The sequence below is a fragment of the Helianthus annuus genome, chromosome 3, assembly GCF_002127325.2.
Source record: "Helianthus annuus cultivar XRQ/B chromosome 3, HanXRQr2.0-SUNRISE, whole genome shotgun sequence".
NCBI lineage: Eukaryota > Viridiplantae > Streptophyta > Magnoliopsida > Asterales > Asteraceae > Helianthus > Helianthus annuus.
In genome coordinates this window covers 161,428,043-161,453,579 of record NC_035435.2, presented here as the reverse complement: position 1 = coordinate 161,453,579, position 25,537 = coordinate 161,428,043, and the positions used below count along the sequence as shown (strand labels likewise).

At 40.0% G+C, this 25,537-nt stretch overlaps 1 protein-coding gene across 5 annotated transcripts; it reads right to left on the bottom strand.

The window, feature by feature from the left end:
- Positions 1-1,048: 1,048 nt before the first annotated feature.
- LOC110930375 lies at positions 1,049-25,250 on the bottom strand. 5 transcript variants are annotated; one of them, XM_022173676.2, is made up of 5 exons: positions 25,082-25,250; positions 24,494-24,547; positions 21,998-23,138; positions 3,516-3,569; positions 2,110-2,160 (listed from the first exon to the last, which is right to left on the bottom strand). In XM_022173676.2, exons 3-5 carry the CDS (start codon positions 23,136-23,138, stop codon positions 2,111-2,113), a joined length of 1,245 nt encoding a protein of 414 aa, XP_022029368.1. In that variant the 5' UTR covers positions 24,494-24,547; positions 25,082-25,250; the 3' UTR covers position 2,110. The 5 variants fall into 5 exon arrangements, 3 of the variants coding, with proteins under 3 accessions (XP_035843558.1, XP_022029368.1, XP_022029369.1); XM_022173677.2 differs by lacking the exon at positions 2,110-2,160 and adding an exon at positions 2,962-3,251 and having other exon boundaries at positions 25,082-25,245; XM_035987665.1 differs by lacking the exons at positions 21,998-23,138; positions 24,494-24,547; positions 25,082-25,250 and adding an exon at positions 4,104-4,271 and having other exon boundaries at positions 1,049-2,160.
- Positions 25,251-25,537: the final 287 nt, after the last annotated feature.

Below are 25,537 nucleotides of genomic sequence, written 5' to 3'. Positions count from 1 at the left end.
ATACTAAAAAACATTGTCTATTTCTAAAAATTGTTATTCAAACATGTCTATATTGATAATTTTAGTACGTTTAAAACGTCTCACCAACTCTTCACTATTTCTTTGATTCACTCAAATAACAAATAACCTATTTTTGTTTGAATGTACTTTCAACTCCGATGAAAATTGAATACATCTAAGGAAATAGATTTTTTCATAAATCATATAACTTTTATTTGAATTAACTTTCAAATAAAATGTGTCTTGGTCCACTCAAGTTTTCTTGTGGATTCGATATAATCCAGCACACCACATTCTTATCTATCCATTTCATTATTGAATAACTTTTTTCATAGCTTCCTTCCAAAAACAATAAATCATCATCCATATAATTTTGGATCCACTTTTTGTTGTTTTCTTCCTCCCATGATATTTTCAACGGCTCTCAAATTCTAGTCCATACATAAGGCTTGTTATATTTATGTGACATTGCTAAATGTTAATTTTGTTAAATGTCGACGCGTCCTTTTTACTGTTAAGTTTTTTGTAATCTTTCTTTGTTTTCTGTTGACTTATCGTTTTGTCCTTATACTGTTTTGGATACTAGATAACTTTTTCTAACTTCTTTTACGCATTTTGGTTTAAGCGTGTTTACTGATCGTTTTGGTGACTAAATAAGCTTTATTGTATTTTGATACCTTGTTTTAAGGCTATGTGATATGGTGATGGTCCAGGGCCGTCTCCGAAAATCCTTAAAAAAATTTAGGCGGTGAGCGAGTTGAGAAATACGGGCCCTTATTGGACCAATTTAAAAGGGTTTAAACTTTAGTTAGGTTTAAACTTTAATTAAACTATTGGGCCAATTTTATATAATTTCAAACTTTACTAACCGGTATTGATGAGTAAAAGAGTAAAGAGTTTAATTTAAAATAAGTTTTAGTGTTTTTGAGTTTAAAATAATATAATGTTATGTTAAAAAAATTAAAAAAAATCTATAATATAAGATTAAATAAAATAACTTTTAATAATAATATTTATGAGACCTATAATACAGAGGATTTATGTGAAACATAACTTTAGCTACTGCAAATTGTTGTGTCAATTTTGATTATATCTAGAGAAAAAAGAAATTTAAAAAAAATCAATTTTGAGCTTTGGGCAATCAGCTTTCACATGGCCCGATTCATTACAATTGTAGCACACCCTCTTGGGATTCGGACAGTTATAGTACGGATGCCCTTCTTGCCCGCAATTGTAACACCCCTTCCTTCCCAATAAGCATTCACCAGAATGGGGTTTTCCACATGTTTTGCATCGTGGGAACCCGCCTTTGGAAGCTTCCTTCTTTCCTTGATCTTGCGTTTTGGGTTTCTTGGATGAGCCTTGAGTTGACCCCTTCTCAACTTGCCTTTTCTCCCCACGTTCATCTTGCCTCTTTATCTCGATTTCTCTATCCCTTGCTAAATCAATGATCTCGTCCAAGGTTTCACATTTTGAAGGAGTTATGAACTCCCGAATTTCAGCTTTGAGCATGCCATGATAACGAATAATCTTCTTCCTTTCTGTCCCAACTATCTCTTCACAAAACTTCAGCTGATCGAGGAAAGTGTTCGTGATTTCATTAACTGATTCATCCCTTTGTCGCAATCGGAGAAAATCTTCTTGAATCCGATCCACAGCTGATTGTGGACAATGGTACTTGATAAAAGGCTGTTTGAATTCTTGCCAAGTCAAGGTTTGAACTCGATTTTCTCCAATCTCCTTACTATACGAGTCCCACCAATCCTTAGCCCTTCGCATGAGTTGCCCCGTGGCAAACATGACTTGGTCTTCCTTGTCGCAATGGCTTCGAATGAACACCCCTTCCATGTTGGCTATCCATCTTTGGCATTCGATGGGATCAATTTCCCCATTAAAAGTCGTAGGCTTACATGCCATGAAATCCTTGTAGGTGCACCGTCTTGCTTCCTTCTTGCCTTGAATCCCAGTTATCATCTCTTTCAATTCCTCTACTTTGCTAGTGACCATATTCTCCACTGTACTTAATACTTGACCCTCCACTTCTTGTGCTAGCCTTGAAACATTTGCATCAATTGCCTTCGTTACTTCATCGGAAATCATCTTGTTTAACTCATCTCGAGTTATACGTTCGGTAGTATGCGTATTTCCTCCACTTGCCATCTACAAATAAACATTCGTGTCAAGTATTATCACATTCGTTCTCCTCATCGTTCTATATACTATTCATTCTTAATAACTCATTCTCATAAGTCATAAACTTCTTAAATCTTTCCTTACAACATTCTAAGACATTAGTTACTTCATTCTTTTATATACATGACTTCCGTTCTTTTACACATTCGTCATTAAAACATGTTAATTATCTTAAATTCTTAGCTTCATAAACAATTTGAGGTGTTCTTTAGGTTAAACGAAGATTTAAGACTGAATTAAAGGTCCTTGCATAACAAACAAACAATTCAGGAAAAGCAGACAGGGAGGGGCCGTCGCCGACGGCAAAGGTGTGCGTCGCCGACGGTCCTTAGAAAGTTGCGTCGCTGACTTTAGCCCGTAGGCAGGAACTTAAGCCGTCGGGTGAAGGGGTACCGTCGCCGACGGTATAGGGGTCCGTCGCCGACGGCCTTTCTGATGTGCAGGCGCTGTAAAACCAAAATTCTCATTCCCAGCCCCTATTTCCAACCCGAAATGGTCCCGGGCAGCCCCGAAACCTTCCATAGAGCACCTTAACGTTCCCAACCATGTTATACTAGCAACTAAACCATAACCCAATCCCATTTCTATCTATAAACATAAAATCTTTAAATCACTTACTTGCGTGGCGCTTTGGGTCGAACACACTTTCACAAGAGCTTTCGGTTTGAGTTCGAGCACTACAGCCTACTCGAATCTCTCAAACCTAGGCTCTGATACCAACTTGAAAGGGGCCAAAACTTAAAAGACGCTAACGAGCTTCATTCGACAAAAATACCGAACGGGTCAAATAATTCATAAGCAAAAATTCTGCATTTAACCATAGCATGACTAACTAGAAGATGTTAAATTAACTTACAACCCAACATTCATAAACAACTAACATTGTCTTCGACCACGAGTTCGACATCTAACAACAAACAAGTTTTGTTACTTACAAAAAGACCCATTTTACCAAAAAGTACATTTAACAAAAGTTTTGACCAAAGCTAATATCCTTGCGGAAGCGTGCTTCATGAGTGTGTTCGATCCGAGTGACGCCATTTAACAAGTAGATTTACCTACATACAAGCAAACCGTTAGACATTCTCATTACAAAATTCATACGACATCAATTACAAGTATGGACCTCAAGTAAGCCTTTTAAACCTTCTTTCGGACATAAGCTCCTCTAAACTTCTCATTCTACCCTTTTAACTCATACGACCCTTATAATTTACATATACGGCTCACATCAACTTATCACAATTAAAACAATTCCAACCATTGAACAATAGGATATAACCACATTACATGCTAATAATACAATGTAAGCAAGAACTTACCTTTGCCGTCCTTCGCTTGCGACCCGGATTGACTTGAACTTTCTTCTTTTATTCCTACATTCCGAATTCACGTACTTTAATCTCATGTCATATTTGAAATTCGTTCTTAAAATATGCATTATCATTCAAGGTTGTCTAGGTCCTAATCAATGTAATAATGCATCAATATGAGATTTATTTCTTTCAAGCATTTTAACAAACACTTGGCGTGCGTACTACCTATCAAGCATAGAGTACAAGTATTATGAGCATAACTTAACCATTTCATATCAACTTCATCAAGAACATCAAATTCTAATAATTTTCTATGCAACTTTCATTCATAAATTGTTTCTAACTAACAACCCGTTGATATGAACACTACCAATTCTAGTCATCATACCAATTAACATAGAACTTTTATAATTCTTCCTATCATCACATTTGCAAGTGGGTTTTATATAAATCTTTAACTAAATCAGAAATTAAACATGATTTGGCCCTCTATAAGGTAATTCCAACATACATTCATAATCAATTTCAAAGAAAGCTTCATACTAAATCAAAACCCATTCATGAAAAATTACCAAATCATGGAATTCGACTTACCATTCGTTTGTCTAGCTTAGATGATCGTTTTTATGCAAACATGCATTGATTTGGACCAAGAATTCTGCTTCAATTTGCTGAATTTGTAGAACTTGAGGGCTTGGGGTTTGTTTCCCCTTGGTTCAGTCGACACACACACACACTGAAGTGTGTGTGGTGTGTGTTAGTATTTGATTTTTAAGAAAATCACTTTCCCCTTTTCCTTATTTGGTCCCTCAAGTTTCTACAATTCGTCTTTAATTAACTAAACCCTCTCTTTTAGGTTATTCTTTCAAATTACATTCTAACTAGGTTTATATTTTTATTTAACTATATAATATACATGCTTGTAGGTTTTTGGGGTGTTACAAGTCCACCCCCCTTAAAAGAGGTTTCGTCCTCGAAACCCGGCTAACGTACCAAATAAAAACGGGTAGAACTTCTTCATCTCATCCTCCGACTCCCAAGTGAGATCCGATCCCTTTCTGTGTTGCCATTGGACTAAGACTTGCTTGATTTCCTTGTTACGAAGCGTCTTTACTTTGGAATCTTTTATAGCTACCGGTCTTTCTATATAATTCATTTTCTCATCGATCTCAATGTCTTCAATTGGTACATGGGCCGTTTCATCCGCTAGGCATTTTCGTAATTTCGACACGTGAAAGGTACTATGAATCCCTTCCAAAGAAGATGGTAGATTCAACCGGTAGGCCACCTTTCCAACTCGAGCTATAATCTCGAACGGTCCGATATATCGGGGACCCAGCTTTCCTCGCTTACGAAATCGAATTATACCTTTCCACGGAGACACCTTCAAAAATACTCGGTCCCCCACTTGGAACTCAATAGGGCGACTTCTTCTATCCGCATAGGACTTTTGTCGGTCTTGCGCCGCTTTTAACCGAGCCCGTACGACGTCGACCTTTTCGTTGGTTATCGCCACCACATCATTCGGTGCGAGTTCCCTTTGCCCTACTTCTCCCCAACAAACCGGGGTTCTACACCTTCTTCCATACAGCATTTCATACGGCGCCATTTGTATACTACTTTGGTAGCTATTATTATATGAAAATTCTACTAGCGGCAAATGTTCATCCCAATTTCCCCCGAAATCTATCACGCATGCTCTCAACATGTCTATGAGAGTTTGAATCGTTCGTTCGGATTGGCCATCCGTTTGCGGGTGGTATGCGGTACTTAGATGCAATTGAGTACCCATTCCTTCATGAAACTTCCGCCAGTAGCGGGAGGTGAATCGCGTATCCCGGTCTGAGACGATAGACACCGGCACACCATGGCGGGAAACGATTTCATTCACATAAACTTCCGCTAACCTTTCCGAGGAATAGGTCTCTCGAATGGGTAGAAAATGGGCGCTTTTGGTAAGGCGGTCAACAACGACCCATATTGCATCATGTCCTTTCTTGGTTCTTGGAAGTTTGGTCACAAGATCCATAGCCACATTCTCCCATTTCCACACCGGAATTTCTAAGGGTTGTAATTTCCCGTAAGGTTTTTGATGTTCCGCCTTAACTTGAGAACATGTCAAGCATTTAGATACATACTTGACAATGTCGCGTTTCATTCCCGGCCACCAAAAATTTTCTTTCAAATCTCGGTACATTTTAGTGGCTCCCGGATGAACTGAGTAACGGGACTTGTGTGCTTCTTCCAATAATAAGGTTTTTGCTTCACAGTATCGCGGTATCCAAACTCGCCCAAACCTTGCTCTTAATCCGCTCGCGTTTGCTTCAAGTTCACTTTCAAACCCTTTCGTTCTTTCACCTTTCGGATCGTCCTTATTCAAGGATTCGTCTTGCTCCTTTCGTATCGTTTCAAGAAGGTTTGGTGTAACTATCATTCTCATCGATTTCACTCGAATGGGTGGTGGGTATTCCTTCCGGCTTAGCGCATCCGCTACAACATTAGCTTTTCCCGGATGGTAAAGAATGTCGCAGTCGTAATCTTTGATCAACTCTAGCCACCTTCGTTGTCTCATATTGAGATCTTTCTGCTCGAAGAAGTATCTAAGGCTTTTGTGGTCCGAATAAATGGTGCATTTCGTTCCATACAAATAATGCCTCCAGATTTTTAAGGCAAACACTACCGCCGCCAGTTCGAGATCGTGGGTTGGATAGTTAATTTCATGTTGCTTTAGTTGTCTTGAAGCATAGGCAATGACCTTGCCTCGTTGCATCAAGACACAACCCAACCCTTGATGAGATGCGTCTGCATAAACCACTAAGTCTTCCGTTCCTTCTGGCAGCACTAGAACGGGGGAACTTGACAATTTCTCCTTTAACATTCGAAAAGCTTTCTGCTGATCATCATTCCATTCGAACCTTTCTTCTTTCTTTGTTAGTTTAGTTAAAGGGAGGGCTATTTTGGAGAAGTCTTGGATAAATCTCCGATAATAGCCGGCTAGACCTAAGAAACTTCTTACTTCACCTACATTCTTCGGGGGTACCCATTTCATCACGGCTTCTACCTTAGAGGGATCCACTAAAATCCCCTTTTTGTTAATTACATGTCCTAAAAACTGCACTTCCCTAAGCCAAAACGCACACTTAGAAAACTTAGCATATAATCTTTCCTTTCGAAGCGTCTCGAGTACCTGACGTAAATGACTTGCATGTTCAGACTCGCTACGAGAGTATACTAAAATATCATCAATAAACACTATGACAAACCGGTCTAGCATATTTCGGCATACCCTATTCATTAGATCCATAAAAGCGGCCGGAGCGTTAGTTAACCCGAATGACATTACCAGGAATTCGTAATGTCCGTAGCGAGTTCTGAACGCAGTCTTAGTGTCACACCCCCATTTCCACGTGTCACCGGTGGGCCCGGTGTGGGGTACAGTGACGTAGTTGGCATCGTCATAGACAATCAACACAATATAATAATGCACAGCGGAAGCAGAATAGAAACATTTCAACTTTTAAACAAGTGTAATAATAAATATCACAGTAGTTGAAATGGATCCACAGGCGGATCAAATAAAAAAAATAGAAATAAATAGTTCAACAGATAAATGTCGTCCGAGTTTGCGAGACTATTGTGGACGCTCTCTAGGAAACAGCCAGCCTATTTCCGTATAGTACCTGCACTTAATCTTTTGGGAAAAATACGTCAGTTTACACTGGTAAATACAAATCGACTGACTCATTTTGAAAATGATTGAAAATTGATTTAAATGCACTAGGCATGAATATTTTTATTAACTTGGGGTAATTATATAATATAAACTTGTGAACGATTTACATGCACTTATATCTCTGGTGGCCCGGGATCTACTGTCCGGGCTAGAGATTTAATTGACACACCACATTAAAGAGTTATACACGACGGGTGTACGCCTACACCCCGTGCTCTGGTCGTGGCCATCTCGTAAGATAATGCCAAGGATATCCGGGACATGGTCAATAACCCCCCAAAGCCTTTAAGTAAGACAAGACTGTTTAAACGAAATCACACAAGCTATTCAAGACTGTACACCCATAGGGCGCAGGACTTGTGCGCCCGATCAAGCGGTATTTTAAATACCGTACCCCAAGCCCGTATAGGGAAAATAAGTCAAAATGTATTTACCTGAGCAAGTATGAGTCACAAATGATAAGTGTTGATAGCTTTTACCGGGCTTCCTAATCTGGAACAAGGTTTATAATTAACCTATTAGATTCCTAACGGCCTTTTATTTAAGCCTAAGCTTTGACCGGTTAGTTTTAGGAATGATACGGTTTACGCACGATTAAGCGAAAGACCGGATAGAATGTGATTTAGACCCGACAAGTTTGAATACTTGTATAATATGGGTATACTAAATACATTCTGGATTTTGAAATAAAAATGATATCGTTTGACCCGTTTTGGTCAATTTACGCAAACTAGTTACGTAAACCGAACCGAACGCGAAAAGGGCGATACGGGTAGCCAAATGATTCAAATGCAAGTTCCCTGAGATAATATGCTTAAAATATGATATTATATCAGTAAGTTATGTTCTATATTGCCCGGGATAATTTTAAACTCAATTTATGCCTTAGAAGGGCATTTTGGTCATTTAAAAGATAATAAAAGGGTAAAATTAGAAATCTGAGTTTCGGGTCTGGTCCATACAGTAAATATACTTAATATAACATATTATATCAGTAGGGTATGACCCATATACCAAATATATCATTTTAAAACCAAACTATGCACCGTAGGGGCAATTTAGTAATTTCACAAGGGCTAAAAATGCCAAAACTGGAAATCTGAGTTCATATACTTATACTTACTGTTTTTATATGAAAATAAGCTAAACACATCAGTAGGTATAGGTCTTATATGTTTAAAACAAGTATAACGCTTACTATGTGCTTAAAACGCTAAATATGCGATTTAAGGGCGTTTTCGGGTTTTCAAATTAAATCTGAGATTTTTATATTTCCAGAAGTCTTATAATAATTTATTCATCATATAAAATCAGTAGAAAAGGTTTCGGGTCAAAAGGATGTGTAAAACTCATTTTATGGCTAAAACGGTCAAAACCGACATAAGCCGAAATGACTAGGAGAACTAGGATCCGTTCAGCCAAAAATTAATTAAAAATCATCAAAATTCCCAGAATATTATATTACTTCTGTTGGTAAAAAGTTTTGTACCAAAACGTGGCCAGAAACGGGTTCTATGCGAAAAGGACCGTTTATGTAAATTTATAATATAGTTTTACGCTAATGGCCATAACTCACAATCTGGACCACCAACTGATCCGAAACTTTCGGTGCAAGTTTATATAATAAAAATAAAGATTTCTATCCTTTCACTTTTCCAAAAATCCCGTTTTAAATCAATAAGGGCAAAATAGTCAACTTTATGCATAAACCGGAAACAAGCATTCGAATAGGCTAAGCATAGACTTAATCAAAGAAAATTCCAGAAAGTTTAACTAAAATAAAAATAGTCAAAAATACTTTCCAATACAGATCTCGAACATGCATGTATGAATCCGAATCGATAGTCTACGAAATAATCGTTTTACAAGACTTTCGGTTCCGATTCGTGGCTATACTATAGATTGTCGAGTTGATGATGATTAAAACACATTTATATATATATTACAAGTTATTTTCAATGATCAATCAGGTTTCATGTCATCTATATCATTAATCATGTCATTTTTCACAAAAATCACTTCTGTTGACTTTTTAGAAATAGGTTTGACTCGACATTAAGCATGCATGTAGTGGGAATCAGTTAGTAACCTTTAGAGGGTTTGTTTCCCACATAAATACCAATCTATAACAAGTTTCAATTCGAGAAATTACTGAAAGAAATCCGTTTAATCAGAAAGTCAAAGGTTATGAACACCCAGTTTGACTTTTAGCAATAAACACTATAAAAACGGATTAAAGAACGAATTGAAGGCTTACAATGGTCCTAAAGATGTTTAGTGGACACTAGAAGTCGGCCTTGATGATCAGATTATCTCCAGAGAAGCTTTGAGAGCTCTTGCAAGTCTTGGTGTTCTTGTTCACAATGGTAAATGATCAAAAATGGGATGAATTCGGATTTAAAGCAGAGATTCTGAGGTTTACTGTTGATGTAGGCATGCATGGCATGTTATTGGTGCAAGAGGAGGCGAAAATGAGCTGTATTGCACTTGAATTCGGACCCAAACTAACCATTTTCGAAATTCTGCACGCTGGGCAACCCACGCGGCCCGCTTGGGCCTTCCCAGGCGGGTCGCCTGACCCTTGGTTCAGCCAAACAACTTTCAATTGTTGACAGCTTTGACCCCTGAACTTGTACGCGATGTTTCGGCTATTTTTCTCGACCCGTAAACCCCCAAACTTGGTTTTTAAGGACCTTAGGACTTTTACCAACATGGTAATGCCCTCGGATAACTTTGCGCTCAACCGAAAAGCCCTGAAATTCGACGTTGACGCTTTTAGTCCTTTAAGTACGGTTTTGGCCATAACTTTCTCATACGTTGACGAAACTTCATGAAATTTTAACCACATATTCTAGTGAGTATATTTTAGCTATACAAATCTTCGGGTCTGCCAAAAGTTCACTCAGAGGTATAAATTGAACATGTTGACACTTTTGGCCCCTATAGTTTACAATACTTCACTTTTGTGCAATTTCCGCGTCGTATGATCCATGAACCATCCGTTTAAGGTTATAAACATTATGTGGGGTTATCATAGAGCCTATTTATCCATTGTTGACACTTTGGACCCTTACGTTCCATAGTTTTCACTGTTTGTCACTTTTAGTCCCTCTAAAGTATGTTTTCACATAACGGAACCTTATGACACGTGTCAAGACATTATTGGACGAATTTTTTCGAGGTGTTACATCCTCACCCCCTTAAAAGAAATCTCGACCCCGAGATTTATTCAAACAAATGGGGATATTTTTCTTTCATCGTGGATTCCACTTCCCACGTGTATTCGGGACCTCTACGGGCATCCCATTTGACCTTTACAATAGGCACATGCTTCCTTCGAAGTTTCTTTACCTGTCGATCCTCAATCGACAAAGGTTTTTCAACAAACTTTAGACTTTCGTCTATGTGTATATCTGTATGCGGTATAACCAGTGAATCGTCAGCGAAACACTTCTTCAGATTACAGATGTGAAACACATTATGAATAGCACTTAGCTCTTCAGGCAAGTTTAACTTGTAAGCGACTGACCCGACACGTTCGATAATCTCGAAAGGTCCTATATATCTCGGGCTTAGATTGCCTTTCTTTCCAAATCTCATCACACCTTTCCAAGGTGATACCTTAAGCAACACTTTTTCACCTACATCGAAGTGAAAGTCTTTGCGCTTAGGATCCGCATAACTTTTCTGCCTATCCCTGGCAGCTTTCAAACGATCACGGATCTGAACGATCTTGTCTGTCGTCTCAAAGACGATATCTGGTCCAGACAACTGGACATCTCCAACTTCTGCCCAACAAATGGGCGATCTACACTTTCTACCGTATAGGGCCTCAAAAGGCGCAGCCTTTATGCTGGAATGGTAGCTATTGTTGTAGGAGAATTCAATCAGTGGTAGGTGCTTATCCCAACTACCACCCAAGTCGATCGCACATGCACGAAGCATGTCTTCCAAAGTTTGAATAGTACGCTCACTCTGACCATCAGTCTGAGGATGGTAAGCCGTACTAAAATTCAAACGAGTGCCCAACGACTGTTGGAAACTTTTCCAAAAATGTGACGTATATCTAGTATCTCTATCAGAGATAATAGATATAGGTATACCATGTAGCGCTACTATCTTATCGACGTATAATTGGGCTAACATATCTGAGCTATACGTCTCTTTGATGGGTAGAAAATGAGCTGACTTAGTCAGTCTGTCAACTATGACCCATATGGTATCATTTCCCTTTTTCGTCTTTGGCAACTTGGTGATAAAATCCATTGTCACCATTTCCCATTTCCATTTGGGAATTTCAGGTTGTTGAAGCAATCCTGACGGCTTCTGATGCTCAGCCTTGACTTACGCACAAGTCAAACATTTGGCCACATACTCGGCCACGGACTTTTTCAAACCAATCCACCAGTAGTTTGATTTCAAATCCTGGTACATCTTATCAGCTCCAGGATGAACGGAATATTTAGAGCTGTGGGCTTCCTGGAGGATAACATCCCGAAGTCCTCCATATACTGGAACCCATATTCGTCCGTTTAGTCGTAGCATTCCATCCTTGTCGTGGGATAACTGCTCCTCAGTTACTCCCAACTTTTCTGCAGGATAGTTAGCTTCCAGCACAGCTTCCTTCTGTGCAGCTAACACCCTTTCATTCAAGTTATTTCTTATCTCAATGCGCTTGGCATTGATTCTGATTGGCTTCACCCTTTCCTTTCTACTTAAGGCGTCGGCAACCACATTTGCCTTGCCTGGATGGTATCTTATCTCACAGTCATAATCATTGAGAGTTTCCATCCATCGTCTTTGACGCATGTTCAATTCCTTCTGATTGAACAGATGCTGAAGACTCTTGTGATCCGAATAAATTATGCACTTGGTTCCATACAAGTAATGTCTCCATAGCTTCAAAGCAAATACAACTGCACCCAATTCCAAATCGTGGGTGGTGTAGTTCTTCTCGTGCACCTTTAGCTGGCGAGAAGCATAGGCAATGACTTTGCCTTTCTGCATGAGTACACACCCCATGCCCGTATGTGATGCATCACAATACACCACAAATTCATCTATACCATCGGGCAATGTCAACACTGGCGCATTGCTCAGCTTCTGCTTCAGAATGTCAAAGGATTCCTGCTGCTTAGGGCCCCAATCAAACTTAATCTTCTTACGGGTCAACGAAGTTAGGGGCGCAGCAATCCTTGAGAAGTTCTCGATGAATCTCCTATAATATCCTGCCAATCCGAGGAAACTGCGAATCTCAGTAGGAGTCTTCGGCTCCTGCCAGTTCATGACTGCTTCTACTTTAGCGGGATCTACTTGGATACCACGCTCACTTACAACATGTCCAAGGAATTGGACTTCTCGAAGCCAGAATTCACACTTCGAAAATTTGGCATAAAGCTTCTCTTGATACAGAAGTTTGAGAATACAACGAAGGTGTTTCTCATGGTCAGCTTGGCTCTTCGAGTAGATAAGAATGTCATCAATAAAGACGATAACGAACTTATCTAAATAAGGTTTGCAGACGCGATTCATGAGATCCATGAACGCGGCTGGTGCGTTAGTGAGTCCAAACGGCATCACTAGGAACTCGTAATGTCCATAACGAGTCCTAAACGCGGTCTTGTGTACGTCTTCCTCCTTGACCTTCAACTGATGATAACCTGACCTCAGGTCAATCTTGGAGAAATAACTTGCTCCTTGCAACTGATCGAATAGATCGTCGATCCTGGGTAACGGATACCGATTCTTGATAGTGACCTTGTTAAGCTCACGATAATCGATGCACAGACGCATCGAACCATCCTTCTTTTTAACGAACAAGATTGGCGCTCCCCAAGGAGACGAGCTAGGTCTAATAAAACCTTTGGCTAAAAGCTCATCCAACTGCGTCCTCAACTCCTTCATCTCCGTTGGTGCCAATCTGTATGGTGCTCTTGCTACAGGTGCTGCACCTGGTATGATATCTATCCGAAACTCTACTTGTCTATCCGGTGGCAAACCGGGTAGTTCTTCAGGGAAAACTTCAGGATATTCCGAAATAACAGGAATATCTTCAATCTTCGGCTTCGGCTCATCAATGGTAACTTGTGCCATATAAATGACACATCCTTTCTGCAGGCATCTGGATGCTTTGAGCATGGACACTTGCTCAGGCAATCCATGCTGGGTATCTCCTTGAATAGTAAGTGACTCACCAGACGGAGTCTTAACTATTACTTGCTTTCTATTGCACAGAATCTGGGCCTGGTTACTCGACAACCAATCCATGCCTATCACTATGTCGAATCCAGCTAACTTAAAGGGAAGCAAGGATAACGGGAAGGAATGATTCCTAATGGATATAACGCATCCATCTAGAACAGTCGAGGCGGTTTCTAAGGTTCCATCGGCTAATTCCACCTCATATATCACACTTAAGGTTTTAACAGGAAGGTTTAATAGTTTACAAAACTTATTATCTACAAACGACTTATCAGCTCCAGAATCAAACAAGACTCTAGCAAAAACATCATTTACAAGAAACGTACCGGTAATGACGTTATCATCAAGGACTGCTTCCTTTGCGTCCATTTTGAAGACTCTCGCATTAGTCTTCTTTCCTTCCTCAGCCTTCTTTGCAAACTTTGGGCAGTTGGGCCGAATGTGACCTTTTTCATTGCAACCAAAACACGTTGCATCCTTCATTTTCTTGCAATCCACAGCCTTATGGTCTGTGGACTTGCAGATTCCACATCGTTTCTCAGAAGACTGGGATTTTGTTTCAAACCGACACCTCCCAAAGTGGTGCCTCCTGCAGATCTTGCATCTGGGTTTCTCACCCGACTGATGATCATTTTTCCTAGACCCCGACCCTTTCCTGTGGTCGTTGTTCCCTCTATGTCGCTTTTCAGATCTTCGTGAGGTGTCATCCTCACGTTTCCGTTTGTTCTCCTCAGAGCTCTTCATGGCTCTCAATCTAACCACGTCTTGAGTGAGGGAGAGGGATAGATCGGCTACGGATCTAAATGTTGTAGGTCTTGAAGCTTTAACACTCGCCTTTATCTCCGGTGCTAGACCCCCAATAAATCGAGCAATCCTACGCGGCTCCGGGGTCACCAGATAAGGCACTAAACGAGACAACGTGTTGAACGTAGTAAGATACGCTTGACAATCGAGGTTCTTCATAACTAAGGACACAAAATCCGATTCAATTCGCTCGACCTCGTGCTGCGGACAGAAGTTCTCTTTAATCAGGGCCACAAACTGTTCCCATGACAAACCGTACAGTGTGGCCTTACCGGCAGCTTGTAGGAGTGATTTCCACCATGCTAACGCATCTCCTTTGAATGACTGGGACACGTACTTCACGACGTCCCTATCAGCACACCCGCTGATATCAACTACAGTGTCCATCTCGTCAATCCACGTCATGCAGTCGACGGCTCCTTTTTCCCCAGTGAAATCTCTGGGCTTGCAGGATACAAAATACTTGTACGTACAGGACCTGCTGTACGTGTCATGCTTCAGCTCAATCTCCTGCTTTGGGACGCTGCTGTGGTTGGAGGAATGATTATCATCCTCAACTTTCTTTGGCTCACTCTTTTTAGATGGAGGCTTACTATGAGCCCCAGAATGAGTCTTAGCCTTGGCATGCGTCACTGAGCGGGTTCTACTCTGAGTACCACTAGATTCTTTGAACTGCCTATCCATAGCCTTGGCGACAGCATTATCTATCAGTGCTTGCAATTCTGCACCGGTAACGTGAATCTTTGCATTATCTGAGCGTTCCCCAGAATGACTGTTGGTTTCTTCCGATTTGGCCATCGTAGCTTTAAGCTACAATAAAGGACAAGGTCTTATTTAGAACCTAACAGTATTATCGTCCTAGACGATTTATTAACCATGGTATCAAAAACCTTAGCAGTTAATTTAATAAATTTCATTCAGGCTTTTATTAGCAATCAAGGAATGAAAATATATATATTGGCACCATAGGCCTAGTCACAAGGACAATCACTAAATTATAAATTTAGATTTTTATAGGATTATAAATTGTATAATTAAACAAATAATCCTTTACTAGACAGAGAGTCATAAACCACAACTGTCATTATATAACATAGTTATAACCCGTAGGTATCAAGCCATTAATAGACTTGTGTACAGATAAAAATCTGTAGATAATTCTTTACTAGGCAGGGAGTCATAGACCACAACTGCCACTATATGACATAGTCATAACCCGTAGGTATCAAGTCATTAATAGACTTGTATACAGATATAATCTGTAGATAATTTATTAAAAAGGGTGACATGTGTGATTTTACGAATCACGCTTAGTCAAGAATGTTAACATGTTCTCAGATGTTAACAGGGAGTTGAATCTTTTCAACCAGGTTTTACCATCAGGGCCAGGCCTATTAATAAGGCATTCAAGCTAGGTTATACCTTACTAAGATTCTTATAAAATGGCAAATCAAATAAAAATTGATATTTTCCATTATTTTAATATTATTCATGCATATAAATAAAATGATAAATTCAAATTAACCATTTAAATTTCCAATAAAATACCAGTACATATTTGCCCTAAACGGGACTTTGAAATAACAGGGATAACATGAATAACAGGCCCGCGCAGGGGCTAACAAGTAACAACAATAACAAAACAAAATAAAGCAAACCCACGCAGGGGTCATCAGAATAGCATACCCACGCAGGGGTAGAATAAGATAGATATACCCACGCAGGGGTAGAGTACTGGAATAAATGTCCACGCAGGGACATGAGTACATGAAATGAAAATCGAAGGATTCAACGATCCTTCTTGCTCTTACCCTTGAGCAAATCGAATACCTTCTGGAACATGCCACGGTTGTGACGGCGATCATTTTGCATCTCCCGTCGCATGCTATCAATCCCATGCAGGATCTCCTGAACCTGCGGCGGCGACATCATAGGCGCCGGTGGTGGTGGCTGGTAGTGCTGCGGCTGCGGCGGCTGGTAAGGCTGCGGCTGCGGTGGCTGCTGGTAACCCGGAGGGTAACCAAAAGTAGACTGCCCAGCAGTCCAAGTGTCTCCCAATGGACCACTAGGAGGGAGTGAGCTGTAGTTCACAGCTTGCCAATAAGGGTCTCCCGTGTAATCATAACCCTGAGGGAATACCTGCTCGAACGGGTTGAACTGAGCGGCACTAGCATAAGCCGGAATCGGCTCTCCAAAATTCTGCGGCGGCAGAGGCGGGATCGGAACAGAAGTAACCTCCGATACGGGATGCTGAGACTCCCCTGTCTCGGACTCCCCGGGTAGGGACGTGTAGCGGCTGCTACTAACACGTGGAGGGGTGCCTATGCGAATCCCTCCGCGCGTAGACATGCGCGCATTCCTCCTCGGCCTCTGAGGTGGAGGAGGTAAAACTGGCGGCGGCGGTGGTGACGGAGTGATCACGTCACGCCACAGGGCCTCGGATAGGTCCTGCGGTAGAGGCGGCTGCTGCTGGAGCTGCTGCTGCTGCGAGTGGTGCTGCGAGTGCACCGGCGAACCATGGAGCGATTGGAGCATCGGAGTACCATGGAGTGATTGAAGCATCGGAGAGTTGTGGCTAGGGGTGAAGTACCAATCATGCTGCTTAAACCTCTCCTGGAAGCTGTCCCCACCATTATAGGGTGATCCCCTAAATGGCGACCCATCCGATATCTCAATCGGATGGTTAGGCGTACCTGATGGTGGTAGCGACGGGTCCGTATCCTCGTCTACGTCCATCTCGTGCTCTCCCTGAAAATGGTCCTCCGGCCCGAGTGGGTTGTGGCCCACTGGCTCCTCCACATAAGCATTAGGGTTATACAAACCCTGGTAGGCTGGCGCTGGATACTGGTGCGGTGACTGGTGCAAGGGTATGTACGATCCATGCGAACCATGGGGCCCGTTCTCCGAGTGGGGCCCAAACGAGTGGGGTAAAGACGGTGAAGTGCTGGCGGATACCGAGTGTCTAGCAGGCTCGGCGAAAGACCTCCAAAGGTCGTTGGCGGATGTGTTGTGCGTGGCGGATGGTGCTCGCCTATGTGAGGGCCCTGCCTCATGGTCGTGGGTAGTAGCAAATCCTCCTCGACCTCTCATTCTTGGCGGCATAGTGATCCTGTCAAAAATCAAACAAGTTGCACAACAATATATATAAGACAATGCAATAATAAATAAAATGAAATTAAACGAAATGTTGAACATTTCCTAAGTTCTTTGTCTAGACTCGAAAATCGAGGAATGTGCAATTGTGTAACTGAGATTAAACACAAAAGACTAGTGTTTAATTCACTCAGCGTTGGCTCTGATACCAACCTGTCACACCCCCATTTCCACGTGTCACCGGTGGGCCCGGTGTGGGGTACAGTGACGTAGTTGGCATCGTCATAGACAATCAACACAATATAATAATGCACAGCGGAAGCAGAATAGAAACATTTCAACTTTTAAACAAGTGTAATAATAAATATCACAGTAGTTGAAATGGATCCACAGGCGGATCAAATAAAAAAAATAGAAATAAATAGTTCAACAGATAAATGTCGTCCGAGTTTGCGAGACTATTGTGGACGCTCTCTAGGAAACAGCCAGCCTATTTCCGTATAGTACCTGCACTTAATCTTTTGGGAAAAATACGTCAGTTTACACTGGTAAATACAAATCGACTGACTCATTTTGAAAATGATTGAAAATTGATTTAAATGCACTAGGCATGAATATTTTTATTAACTTGGGGTAATTATATAATATAAACTTGTGAACGATTTACATGCACTTATATCTCTGGTGGCCCGGGATCTACTGTCCGGGCTAGAGATTTAATTGACACACCACATTAAAGAGTTATACACGACGGGTGTACGCCTACACCCCGTGCTCTGGTCGTGGCCATCTCGTAAGATAATGCCAAGGATATCCGGGACATGGTCAATAACCCCCCAAAGCCTTTAAGTAAGACAAGACTGTTTAAACGAAATCACACAAGCTATTCAAGACTGTACCCCCATAGGGCGCAGGACTTGTGCGCCCGATCAAGCGGTATTTTAAATACCGTACCCCAAGCCCGTATAGGGAAAATAAGTCAAAATGTATTTACCTGAGCAAGTATGAGTCACAAATGATAAGTGTTGATAGCTTTTACCGGGCTTCCTAATCTGGAACAAGGTTTATAATTAACCTATTAGATTCCTAACGGCCTTTTATTTAAGCCTAAGCTTTGACCGGTTAGTTTTAGGAATGATACGGTTTACGCACGATTAAGCGAAAGACCGGATAGAATGTGATTTAGACCCGACAAGTTTGAATACTTGTATAATATGGGTATACTAAATACATTCTGGATTTTGAAATAAAAATGATATCGTTTGACCCGTTTTGGTCAATTTACGCAAACTAGTTACGTAAACCGAACCGAACGCGAAAAGGGCGATACGGGTAGCCAAATGATTCAAATGCAAGTTCCCTGAGATAATATGCTTAAAATATGATATTATATCAGTAAGTTATGTTCTATATTGCCCGGGATAATTTTAAACTCAATTTATGCCTTAGAAGGGCATTTTGGTCATTTAAAAGATAATAAAAGGGTAAAATTAGAAATCTGAGTTTCGGGTCTGGTCCATACAGTAAATATACTTAATATAACATATTATATCAGTAGGGTATGACCCATATACCAAATATATCATTTTAAAACCAAACTATGCACCGTAGGGGCAATTTAGTAATTTCACAAGGGCTAAAAATGCCAAAACTGGAAATCTGAGTTCATATACTTATACTTACTGTTTTTATATGAAAATAAGCTAAACACATCAGTAGGTATAGGTCTTATATGTTTAAAACAAGTATAACGCTTACTATGTGCTTAAAACGCTAAATATGCGATTTAAGGGCGTTTTCGGGTTTTCAAATTAAATCTGAGATTTTTATATTTCCAGAAGTCTTATAATAATTTATTCATCATATAAAATCAGTAGAAAAGGTTTCGGGTCAAAAGGATGTGTAAAACTCATTTTATGGCTAAAACGGTCAAAACCGACATAAGCCGAAATGACTAGGAGAACTAGGATCCGTTCAGCCAAAAATTAATTAAAAATCATCAAAATTCCCAGAATATTATATTACTTCTGTTGGTAAAAAGTTTTGTACCAAAACGTGGCCAGAAACGGGTTCTATGCGAAAAGGACCGTTTATGTAAATTTATAATATAGTTTTACGCTAATGGCCATAACTCACAATCTGGACCACCAACTGATCCGAAACTTTCGGTGCAAGTTTATATAATAAAAATAAAGATTTCTATCCTTTCACTTTTCCAAAAATCCCGTTTTAAATCAATAAGGGCAAAATAGTCAACTTTATGCATAAACCGGAAACAAGCATTCGAATAGGCTAAGCATAGACTTAATCAAAGAAAATTCCAGAAAGTTTAACTAAAATAAAAATAGTCAAAAATACTTTCCAATACAGATCTCGAACATGCATGTATGAATCCGAATCGATAGTCTACGAAATAATCGTTTTACAAGACTTTCGGTTCCGATTCGTGGCTATACTATAGATTGTCGAGTTGATGATGATTAAAACACATTTATATATATATTACAAGTTATTTTCAATGATCAATCAGGTTGCATGTCATCTATATCATTAATCATGTCATTTTTCACAAAAATCACTTCTGTTGACTTTTTAGAAATAGGTTTGACTCGACATTAAGCATGCATGTAGTGGGAATCAGTTAGTAACCTTTAGAGGGTTTGTTTCCCACATAAATACCAATCTATAACAAGTTTCAATTCGAGAAATTACTGAAAGAAATCCGTTTAATCAGAAAGTCAAAGGTTATGAACACCCAGTTTGACTTTTAGCAATAAACACTATAAAAACGGATTAAAGAACGAATTGAAGGCTTACAATGGTCCTAAAGATGTTTAGTGGACACTAGAAGTCGGCCTTGATGATCAGATTATCTCCAGAGAAGCTTTGAGAGCTCTTGCAAGTCTTGGTGTTCTTGTTCACAATGGTAAATGATCAAAAATGGGATGAATTCGGATTTAAAGCAGAGATTCTGAGGTTTACTGTTGATGTAGGCATGCATGGCATGTTATTGGTGCAAGAGGAGGCGAAAATGAGCTGTATTGCACTTGAATTCGGACCCAAACTAACCATTTTCGAAATTCTGCACGCTGGGCAACCCACGCGGCCCGCTTGGGCCTTCCCAGGCGGGTCGCCTGACCCTTGGTTCAGCCAAACAACTTTCAATTGTTGACAGCTTTGACCCCTGAACTTGTACGCGATGTTTCGGCTATTTTTCTCGACCCGTAAACCCCCAAACTTGGTTTTTAAGGACCTTAGGACTTTTACCAACATGGTAATGCCCTCGGATAACTTTGCGCTCAACCGAAAAGCCCTGAAATTCGACGTTGACGCTTTTAGTCCTTTAAGTACGGTTTTGGCCATAACTTTCTCATACGTTGACGAAACTTCATGAAATTTTAACCACATATTCTAGTGAGTATATTTTAGCTATACAAATCTTCGGGTCTGCCAAAAGTTCACTCAGAGGTATAAATTGAACATGTTGACACTTTTGGCCCCTATAGTTTACAATACTTCACTTTTGTGCAATTTCCGCGTCGTATGATCCATGAACCATCCGTTTAAGGTTATAAACATTATGTGGGGTTATCATAGAGCCTATTTATCCATTGTTGACACTTTGGACCCTTACGTTCCATAGTTTTCACTGTTTGTCACTTTTAGTCCCTCTAAAGTATGTTTTCACATAACGGAACCTTATGACACGTGTCAAGACATTATTGGACGAATTTTTTCGAGGTGTTACACTTAGGTACATCCTCTTCCCTTACTCGTACTTGATGGTAGCCCGATCGCAAGTCGATTTTTGAGAACCAACTCGCCCCTTGTAGTTGATCAAAGAGATCATCTATTCTCGGAAGTGGGTATCGGTTCTTTACCGTGAGTTTGTTAAGTTCACGGTAGTCGATGCACATTCTCATCGACCCATCTTTCTTTTTAACAAACAAAACAGGCGCTCCCCACGGGGATACGCTAGGGCGTATGAAACCCTTGTCAAGAAGTTCTTGTAATTGGATCATTAATTCCCGTACTTCCGCGGGTGCCAACCGGTAAGGGGCTTTGGCTACCGGTTTGGCATTTGGTTCTAATTCGATACGAAACTCGACTTCCCGCTCGGGTGGAAGTCCCGGCAATTCATCCGGAAATACATCCGGGTATTCATTCACTACCTTAGTATCTTCAAGTTTTAAAGCTCCTAATTTGGTATCGACTACATAGGCCAAAAATGCTTTACTTCCATTCCTCACGTACTTAATTGCTTCTAGGATAGTGCAAAATTTTGCTCCTACTTCCCTTTCCCCATGAATCGTTACCCGTTTCCCTTTAAGGGATGTCACATGAATAATTTTGTTTTCGCATAAAATTTCCGCGTGATAACGGGATAACCAATCCATACCTACCACTACTTTAAATTCTCCCAAAACCATGGGAATTAAATCAATATCAAAGTCTTCATCATCTATGGTGATTTTACAACCTCTACATATTTCGTGCAAAAGGTAACTCTTACAATCGGCAATTTCTACTTCGAGAGGTGTACACATTCTTTCTATCGTGAATAAAGGGGAACATACAAGCTCACTAGAAATGAATGACCTACTAGCTCCGGTATCAAATAATATATACGTGGGTATAGAGTTTATCATATAGATACCTGAGACCACATTCGGGTGAGCTCTTGCTTCTTCCGTGGAGATTTGAAACATTCTTCCCTTCGCTTTCGCGGTTTCTTCTTTCTTTCCTTCCTTCTTCGACCCTTGTTTGAGCTTTGGGCAATCAGCTTTCACATGGCCCGATTCATTACAATTGTAGCACACCCTCTTGGGATTCGGACAGTTATAGTACGGATGCCCTTCTTGCCCGCAATTGTAACACCCCTTCCTTCCCAATAAGCATTCACCAGAATGGGGTTTTCCACATGTTTTGCATCGTGGGAACCCGCCTTTGGAAGCTTCCTTCTTTCCTTGATCTTGCGTTTTGGGTTTCTTGGATGAGCCTTGAGTTGACCCCTTCTCAACTTGCCTTTTCTCCCCACGTTCATCTTGCCTCTTTATCTCGATTTCTCTATCCCTTGCTAAATCAATGATCTCATCCAAGGTTTCACATTTTGAAGGAGTTATGAACTCCCGAATTTCAGCTTTGAGCATGCCATGATAACGAATAATCTTCTTCCTTTCTGTCCCAACTATCTCTTCACAAAACTTCAGCTGATCGAGGAAAGTGTTCGTGATTTCATTAACTGATTCATCCCTTTGTCGCAATCGGAGAAAATCTTCTTGAATCCGATCCACAGCTGATTGTGGACAATGGTACTTGATAAAAGGCTGTTTGAATTCTTGCCAAGTCAAGGTTTGAACTCGATTTTCTCCAATCTCCTTACTATACGAGTCCCACCAATCCTTAGCCCTTCGCATGAGTTGCCCCGTGGCAAACATGACTTGGTCTTCCTTGTCGCAATGGCTTCGAATGAACACCCCTTCCATGTTGGCTATCCATCTTTGGCATTCGATGGGATCAATTTCCCCATTAAAAGTCGTAGGCTTACATGCCATGAAATCCTTGTAGGTGCACCGTCTTGCTTCCTTCTTGCCTTGAATCCCAGTTATCATCTCTTTCAATTCCTCTACTTTGCTAGTGACCATATTCTCCACTGTACTTAATACTTGACCCTCCACTTCTTGTGCTAGCCTTGAAACATTTGCATCAATTGCCTTCGTTACTTCATCGGAAATCATCTTGTTTAACTCATCTCGAGTTATACGTTCGGTAGTATGCGTATTTCCTCCACTTGCCATCTACAAATAAACATTCGTGTCAAGTATTATCACATTCGTTCTCCTCATCGTTCTATATACTATTCATTCTTAATAACTCATTCTCATAAGTCATAAACTTCTTAAATCTTTCCTTACAACATTCTAAGACATTAGTTACTTCATTCTTTTATATACATGACTTCCGTTCTTTTACACATTCGTCATTAAAACATGTTAATTATCTTAAATTCTTAGCTTCATAAACAATTTGAGGTGTTCTTTAGGTTAAACGAAGATTTAAGACTGAATTAAAGGTCCTTGCATAACAAACAAACAATTCAGGAAAAGCAGACAGGGAGGGGCCGTCGCCGACGGCAAAGGTGTGCGTCGCCGACGGTCCTTAGAAAGTTGCGTCGCTGACTTTAGCCCGTAGGCAGGAACTTAAGCCGTCGGGTGAAGGGGTACCGTCGCCGACGGTATAGGGGTCCGTCGCCGACGGCCTTTCTGATGTGCAGGCGCTGTAAAACCAAAATTCTCATTCCCAGCCCCTATTTCCAACCCGAAATGGTCCCGGGCAGCCCCGAAACCTTCCATAGAGCACCTTAACGTTCCCAACCATGTTATACTAGCAACTAAACCATAACCCAATCCCATTTCTATCTATAAACATAAAATCTTTAAATCACTTACTTGCGTGGCGCTTTGGGTCGAACACACTTTCACAAGAGCTTTCGGTTTGAGTTCGAGCACTACAGCCTACTCGAATCTCTCAAACCTAGGCTCTGATACCAACTTGAAAGGGGCCAAAACTTAAAAGACGCTAACGAGCTTCATTCGACAAAAATACCGAACGGGTCAAATAATTCATAAGCAAAAATTCTGCATTTAACCATAGCATGACTAACTAGAAGATGTTAAATTAACTTACAACCCAACATTCATAAACAACTAACATTGTCTTCGACCACGAGTTCGACATCTAACAACAAACAAGTTTTGTTACTTACAAAAAGACCCATTTTACCAAAAAGTACATTTAACAAAAGTTTTGACCAAAGCTAATATCCTTGCGGAAGCGTGCTTCATGAGTGTGTTCGATCCGAGTGACGCCATTTAACAAGTAGATTTACCTACATACAAGCAAACCGTTAGACATTCTCATTACAAAATTCATACGACATCAATTACAAGTATGGACCTCAAGTAAGCCTTTTAAACCTTCTTTCGGACATAAGCTCCTCTAAACTTCTCATTCTACCCTTTTAACTCATACGACCCTTATAATTTACATATACGGCTCACATCAACTTATCACAATTAAAACAATTCCAACCATTGAACAATAGGATATAACCACATTACATGCTAATAATACAATGTAAGCAAGAACTTACCTTTGCCGTCCTTCGCTTGCGACCCGGATTGACTTGAACTTTCTTCTTTTATTCCTACATTCCGAATTCACGTACTTTAATCTCATGTCATATTTGAAATTCGTTCTTAAAATATGCATTATCATTCAAGGTTGTCTAGGTCCTAATCAATGTAATAATGCATCAATATGAGATTTATTTCTTTCAAGCATTTTAACAAACACTTGGCGTGCGTACTACCTATCAAGCATAGAGTACAAGTATTATGAGCATAACTTAACCATTTCATATCAACTTCATCAAGAACATCAAATTCTAATAATTTTCTATGCAACTTTCATTCATAAATTGTTTCTAACTAACAACCCGTTGATATGAACACTACCAATTCTAGTCATCATACCAATTAACATAGAACTTTTATAATTCTTCCTATCATCACATTTGCAAGTGGGTTTTATATAAATCTTTAACTAAATCAGAAATTAAACATGATTTGGCCCTCTATAAGGTAATTCCAACATACATTCATAATCAATTTCAAAGAAAGCTTCATACTAAATCAAAACCCATTCATGAAAAATTACCAAATCATGGAATTCGACTTACCATTCGTTTGTCTAGCTTAGATGATCGTTTTTATGCAAACATGCATTGATTTGGACCAAGAATTCTGCTTCAATTTGCTGAATTTGTAGAACTTGAGGGCTTGGGGTTTGTTTCCCCTTGGTTCAGTCGACACACACACACACTGAAGTGTGTGTGGTGTGTGTTAGTATTTGATTTTTAAGAAAATCACTTTCCCCTTTTCCTTATTTGGTCCCTCAAGTTTCTACAATTCGTCTTTAATTAACTAAACCCTCTCTTTTAGGTTATTCTTTCAAATTACATTCTAACTAGGTTTATATTTTTATTTAACTATATAATATACATGCTTGTAGGTTTTTGGGGTGTTACAAAAACCATGTGTATTGCACAGATTAAATAAATGTAATTTTATATACTAAATACTAAAAACGTCATATCTTTAAAAAAAAACCGTATATAATTGGGTTGAATAAATCT